The 6807-nt window shown below is 28.4% G+C and overlaps 1 protein-coding gene across 1 annotated transcript; it reads right to left on the bottom strand.

Moving 5' to 3' along the window:
- Positions 1-3892: 3892 nt before the first annotated feature.
- On the bottom strand, positions 3893-6647 carry LOC111641072 (patched domain-containing protein 3-like). Its single transcript, XM_023387187.1, has 4 exons — positions 5632-6647; positions 5238-5564; positions 4165-5145; positions 3893-4059 (listed from the first exon to the last, which is right to left on the bottom strand). Exons 1-4 carry the CDS (start codon positions 6617-6619, stop codon positions 3893-3895), a joined length of 2463 nt encoding a protein of 820 aa, XP_023242955.1. The 5' UTR covers positions 6620-6647.
- Between the last annotated feature and the right edge of the window lie 160 nt (positions 6648-6807).

The following is a 6807-nucleotide window of genomic DNA, read 5'->3' as shown; positions in this document are numbered from 1 at the left end:
AAACGATTTTTAAATTAGAAAATAAATAACTTTTTTATTATATTACATTTTATATTATTTTATATTTTATGTAATAATATTGATTCTTAAATAATTTAAATTGGGATAAAATAGGGATTTAAAAAATTAGAAAATGTTAAGTATTAAATATAAAATTTAGATAAATAACATTTTATAATACATTTTATGTAAATGAATTACGTATAGAATATATTGAGTAATAGTAACTAATTCATTAATTTCCGATTAATCGTTGTATAGAAAATAAGGAAAATATTGCAATAAAAACAAGTATTTTTGAAATATTTATTTTAAAATAGTAGAATACAAAAACATAAAATGGAAATGTACTTTAAAATTATCGATAACTTTATTAAAGGTGTTTTGGAGTTAGTCATTTCTTCACGAATGTATTTTAATTCATTTACTCCTATCTTCATGAGATAAACAATAGTTGTATTGCTTGCATGCAATATCTTAGATTTATCAAAATATTATTAATTTTAAGTTTTTGGTAAGCAATAAATTGAATTGTTAATACAGAAGAATTAGATCCAATTATAATTTGTATTATGCAACATATAAAATATCGCAGAAAAATTTGGAAAAGAATAGTCAAACACCTAAAACAAGAATAGTCTATTATCTATTGAAAATATGAATTAATAAGTATAATTATTAAATAATAAATTTGTTTATTTTCGTACTCTACACAGAAATGACTTTCACTATTGTAATCGATAACAGTTGCTTGGGTAAGCCACTGAACCCAAACAACTGCTATTGTGTAAACTAAACTACGTAAACATTAATCAACTTGTTTTTAATCAAAATATAGTTGTATTTTATTATCAAAAATATACAATTTATAAAATTATATGTAAGTTTAACATAAATTTCGATGTAATAAATACAATAATAAACTTATATGTTCTTAATTTCTATATGACTTTCAAAAACAAAATATAACTCTATCTCTAATGTAAATTAAAGTATGATTATACATTTTTAAAAGTATAACTGTCTAAAGACTAAAATACAGTAAATTTTAAGAATTTTGCTTAAGATTCTTATGGATTTTTTTTATCATATATTCGTAGTCGTCTCATTACTAAGTTGGTTATCAGAATAATTATCTATGAAATACATATATGACAGTATTTCGTTAGTAATATCCATAATATAGCCCTTAGACATACGAAATATAAATTTTAATTAACGTCAATAATAACTGAACAGACTTTTTAAAAATTGTTATACATTTCCTAGATATTGTATACTCATTTAATTTTCTTCTCTTCATCATTGCTAAGCACAATCAGCATTTTATTTATTACAGACTATCTTCTGAAGTTTTTTCTTTAGCATTTAGAAATTTATTTGACTGTGTTCCGAAAGCTTTATTATCAGACAATGAATTTTCCCTTTAAATTCTTACATAATAAAAAGCGGTTTTTAAATCGTTTAAAAACCTTCATTAGCAAAAATCTCCGAGTTAACAAAATATTTTCCATTTTCTTTTAAATGATTAAAACTTTTTAGTGCCTTGTTTAACTGCACTGAAATCTAATAAGATTGTTTTCACTGCTATTGTCAATTCAAATAATAAGTACTTTTCCGTTTTTGAGGCAGAGCGTTAGGAAAGACTCTTTCCTCTGTGTGGCTTGCAGAATTGTGTTCGTTCTCAAAATTTAATCGGTCGATTTTGATGAAACTTTTCCATTTTCTATTATTTACGATGAGGAATCCAAAAAGGTATTTAAAATTGCAAAGACTTTTGGTAGTATTTTTGGTCGTTAACGTTTATTTTTTTGCCGACTATTAAGTCTAAATTATTCTTTATATTGTAAAGATTCCAAGATATTATCCTAAACGAAACCTCAGAAATACATCGTGTTATGCGAGGTTTACTAATTTTCTAACATATTAGAACAAAACCGTATTATCGTATGATGGGGCGACATGGAGGACAGGGAAATATGGAATACTTTAAGCAAATAACTTCAGAAATAATTAAAAGAGTAAGTTTTGGAAACCATCGACAAGTGGAAATAATTTGCGAACAGTTCCCCTTCATTTAGTTAAAAACTGGATTTATCAACATTTTTTCTAGAATTTGGAGGAATTAGTTTTTATGCGCGTTGTACTGAGACTAAGGCCCATTGACATCTGGTCTTAACCTCATTAGACTAGAAACTCAGTAGTAATATGGCTTACAACTTATGCGTTGCACTTGATCCACTTGGGCTCGGCACGGTGATCTACAAACGCGCAGCCATCTTGACTGGTAGAGTGAGGGATGAGGGAGGAAGAGCAATTTCACAGTGCAGTAGTGATATGGTTGGAAAAGGGTCCGTTGGCCTAAGGATATGTCGAACTCCGTTCCTTACTACCCGGCATCGCTTTGTGAAACATGAATTGCGTTTCAAGTACCAGTATGAACCTTATATAGACACGCATAGCATTCTGCAAAAGGTACGAGTGTTTGAAAGGTGTTTAAATACTACATTAATATAATATACAGTATTATTACGCAAAATTCTTGTAACTTTTAAATTAGTCTAGGCTATTTATGCATATGTTTTATGCAGCGGTCTTGTTTTGTTTTATATTTTCTATAGTTTCACTTTATTTTATTTAGAAAATAATTTATAGGGTTCGTAAATAGGGCTCATGTCCTTTATAATCATAGGCACAAAAGTTTTCAGTTTTGAATAATGTATTCTATTTTTTATTTTGAATAAACCTAATATTTTTTGTATGAAATATGATTGTTTCTTAATTGAGAAGCCAACAAATCACTATAAAATTAATACTGTAGATGATGCAAGTGAAATGGAAAACTGTTTTTCTGCCAAAGAAGAAAAATCTTATGTGACAAACTTCTGATGTTGGAGAGAAGAGAGTTTCCTACTAGACATCTTGATAATAAAGATTCATGAAACTTCTATTACTTTGATCTAGCGCAAGCCAAAAACGGTGCATGACTTGCATAGATAAAGTATAGCATGTGGTACTTGCCTGGAAGCATTTGGCCAAAAGAAGTTTGTGTATAGTCGTTGCCTTTAATAACTAAAGTTTTTACTTTTTTTACTTAACTGTTGCTATTTATGGTTGTTCCATCTAGCCTCTATCATCATCTGCATACTGTTCCATACTAGTTACTACCCCACACAGTGGGGCATAATGAAAAACATAACCAATATTTTTAATATGCAATAATTATTTTAAGAATAAGTGCTTTGTTGTAATTTTTTAATTAGTTGGCCTATACATCAAAAAGATGTTTTAAGTTAGAAAACTGTATTTAGATAAGGATTTTCTGCTTATTAAAAATAATAATAATAATAATAAGTGTTCCATTTCGCCCAATCCTGCCATATAAGAGTAACGCATATACTATATCGAGATTCTCTGTATATTTAACCAGATGAGGAAATTAAATTCGAATTATTAAGTAAGTGTTACGCCATATGGTAATATTTCATTAGAACAAAATTAATTTCTGTCAAAAAGATATCTCTTATATTCTAAAGTAAAATCTCTAATGTAAAGAAATTCTAAAAATTTGGGTTAACATAAAAATTAATGTTAAACTGCATAACAAAGATAAGAAACTATAAACTGATTAGTACCGAAGAAAGAACAACTATAAACTTATTGTTTAAATTTAAGATAAGTTCTAGTCGTAAGAGAAGAATGTATCAATCATTTGATAAAATACACTCTGTTATTTTCTTCATTCGTGGAGAAATTAATAATACAGTATTATAAAATAAAATAATTGTAGATAATGTTAACCTAATCCAGCATAGTTTAAATACTACAATGTTAAAAATGTGTTATAAACATTAAGCGCATAAAATTTATATTAAATTTCTTTTTTTCAAGCCTATTTTTCAGTTTCAATTTCCTGAAATGTTTCTTCAGATGGAATTTTCTTTCTATATTTTCTATCACGTACTTTTGAATCTTTTCTAAATTTTAATATAAGAATATCCAAGATATTTAAACATACTGGAAGTATGAAAAGTCCATGCAATACAGAGAAAATAATAACTAATATAAATATTCTAAAATTCGTTAACATTATATTAATAGGTACTGTTAATGTTATTAAAAGGCTCAACAACGTAGTGATAAATCCTTGAAAAATTGGCATACCTGTTGCTCTCAAAGCTGTCATTATCTTTTCATTTGGTGATTCTCTCTTGCAATTTATATATACATAACAAACATGGGTACAATAATCTATTGAAAATCCAGAAGTGATTATTAATCCAATTATCATTGCAAAATTCAATCTTTCATTCAGTAATTCCAAATATCCTAGAAGACCAATTAAAACTGAAATGATAGTTAGAGATAAACAAACGCTGCATAATACATCAGCTGTCAAGAGATAAAACACGATTATGACAATACAGACGGATGCAAATATAATCTGATAAGTCATATTGGCTAAAGGTAAAAATGATTCATATTTTACAAACCATATATTTTGCACTATAACAGGATAAACTGATGCATCAGCAATAGATCTTAATTGAAGGACCATATACTTTAAATCTTCTTTGTCTACTTTTTTTGTTGTAATAAAAAACCTACTAGCTGTGATGTCAGTGTAATTATCATTGAAAACGATATCGTCTTTTAAACGTTTTGCCAGATGTATACGTAGATATACGTCTCTTAATCCATTTATGAAACTTTGTTTGCAAGATACGTTATATCCATTTAGCGAAAACTGACCTATAAAGCTATTACTGAAATGTATATAGGATCTCAACCACGATTCAGTATATTCAGAAATGAAAGAATTGCTTTCAAAATTAGTCATGATCTCTTCGATATTGTTTTGCACAATTGGATCTGAATAATCTAGAGTTTTATTTATAATAATTTGAATTCTATGACTGTAAGAACTAAAATATTCAGAGTGTTCGTTCAAAAATGCCGCAACAAACGAATCCCTTCTAATTAAATCGACATAATCCAGACCTTCTTTCAATTTTGTTATTCTCCAAGCACCGATAGATAAATACAAAAATAAGATTGTAATTATTATGGTTTTCGTAGTATTATACTGTAAATATTTCCCAAGTTTTTCGCTAATTTTATGAAAAAAGATATCTCCATCGTTTTCTGAAAGATAGCAAAATATTTTCAGTTTGAATACTTTGAAAGTTTAAAAATTATTTTAGAATATAATGTAAATTCATAACTTTATTACTTACCTGTATCATTTTTTGCAATAAAGCGAAATGTGAAAGGATGTAATCTTTTCTCCTCTCTATAGCCACTAAGAACCACACATGAACCAAAAAAAGTTAACTGATATATGTAAGTAAAGACAACTGCAGAAGCCATGTACAAGCAAAATAACTTAGTGGCAGGATATGGAAGAGCGTATCCAACTAAAAACGATGTAAAATTAGTCAATGAAGTGATTGTGACTGAAACAGCAGCTTCAGAATATGTATCACTCATTCTCGTTTCCACGTCTTTATTTCTCGTTCTCCTCCAAGCAGCCAATATAATAAAAGAATCGTCCATACTAACTCCTAAAATTTAACATCGTATCAACCTTTAAACCAGATTACTAAATGCAAAATCAAAAAACCATCTTACCTGCTACAAGAAATAAAATGCTTATATTAATATCAATATATTTGACTCCACAATATAATAGCAGTCCAAAACTGGATACAATAGCTATTAATACAGATATTCCAGCTGCTAATCCAATCCAAGGTTTGCTTATCACAGGATTAGATGACATGCAACTCAAAACGCTGAAAAAAACTATTAACAATGCTATCAATCCACTGTAAGGCAAAACAGTTTCCGATATTCGATTAAACTCAATATTCGTCGCTTCAGCAGTAATCCACGATACTGAAATGTTCTCAAAACGTACAGCTGTGATAACTGAAAGAAATTTACTCTGCCAAAGCCTTCCAAGTTCCTGGAAATCGTCTCTGTTATCAATGAAGTATAACAGTCGTAAAGCCAAGCACGATGTAATTCTTTCTGAATCATCAACGGTAACTCCTCCAAAGTATAATCCAGTTATAATATAAGCGACTGAGTTAAATGTTATTGGATATTTTAAAATTCTTCTTCCGTTAAAATATTCTTGTATTTCACTTTCTAACTTAAATATATCTTGAACATGGCAGGAATTTTCGGAACGTGCACAAATATCCTCATAAGTCCAGTTACGACCGGAATATTCAATTCTAATATTTCTGATAACCTCATCCAACTGCTTTAATTCTCCGTAAGTTTCCTTTCGTAATATATTTTTCCCATCTTTAGAAACTGCAATAAGTGATACATAATCAGTCAACTCGGTTATTCGTAATACATCAAAGTTAATCGATCGATTCATGGGAAACATTTCGTTTGCTATTCTCTTCTCCATCAATCCACGATTACCAATTGGAGAAAAGAGATATTCCATGTCAGTTTCAAATTTTAACTTTAAAAATCCCGTAACTAAACATGCTGAAACAATAAGAGGTGCGAAAAGAAATAAATATGGATGTTTCGCTATACATCTTCCTAAACAGGCAAATAGTTTAGGTAAATTTAATCTGAGAAAAGTCAACGTCATTCTTTGAATCTATCAATGTAAAATAAGATCTGATTATATTTATATATAAAGCGGATGAAAAACTTACTCTCTGCGTGCTTCTTAATCTAGAAAGCCAAAGTTAGTAATTTGAGGAAAATTATTTACCTACCCATTAATAATTTTTATCTTCCTTAATTACAAAACTGATAGGTTTACAAAGAGCTTAC

The sequence above is a fragment of the Centruroides sculpturatus genome, unplaced genomic scaffold, assembly GCF_000671375.1.
Source record: "Centruroides sculpturatus isolate CEXI.00-Female unplaced genomic scaffold, Cexi_2.0 scaffold1496, whole genome shotgun sequence".
Taxonomy (NCBI): domain Eukaryota; kingdom Metazoa; phylum Arthropoda; class Arachnida; order Scorpiones; family Buthidae; genus Centruroides; species Centruroides sculpturatus.
The sequence above is the reverse complement of the archived record's forward strand: the minus strand, read 5'-3'. Positions and strand labels throughout refer to the sequence as shown.

Bases quoted from the DNA above. Each gene is read 5' to 3' on its own strand.
- LOC111641072 (XM_023387187.1), bottom strand. From the start codon at position 6,619: ATGACGTTGACTTTTCTCAGATTAAATTTACCTAAACTATTTGCCTGT. The intron at 5,565-5,631 runs GTAAGATGGTTT...GTTAAATTTTAG, and splicing joins CATTTTATTTCTTGTAGCAG to GAGTTAGTATGGACGATTCT. The intron at 5,146-5,237 runs GTAAGTAATAAA...GCTATCTTTCAG, and splicing joins TATTGCAAAAAATGATACAG to AAAACGATGGAGATATCTTT.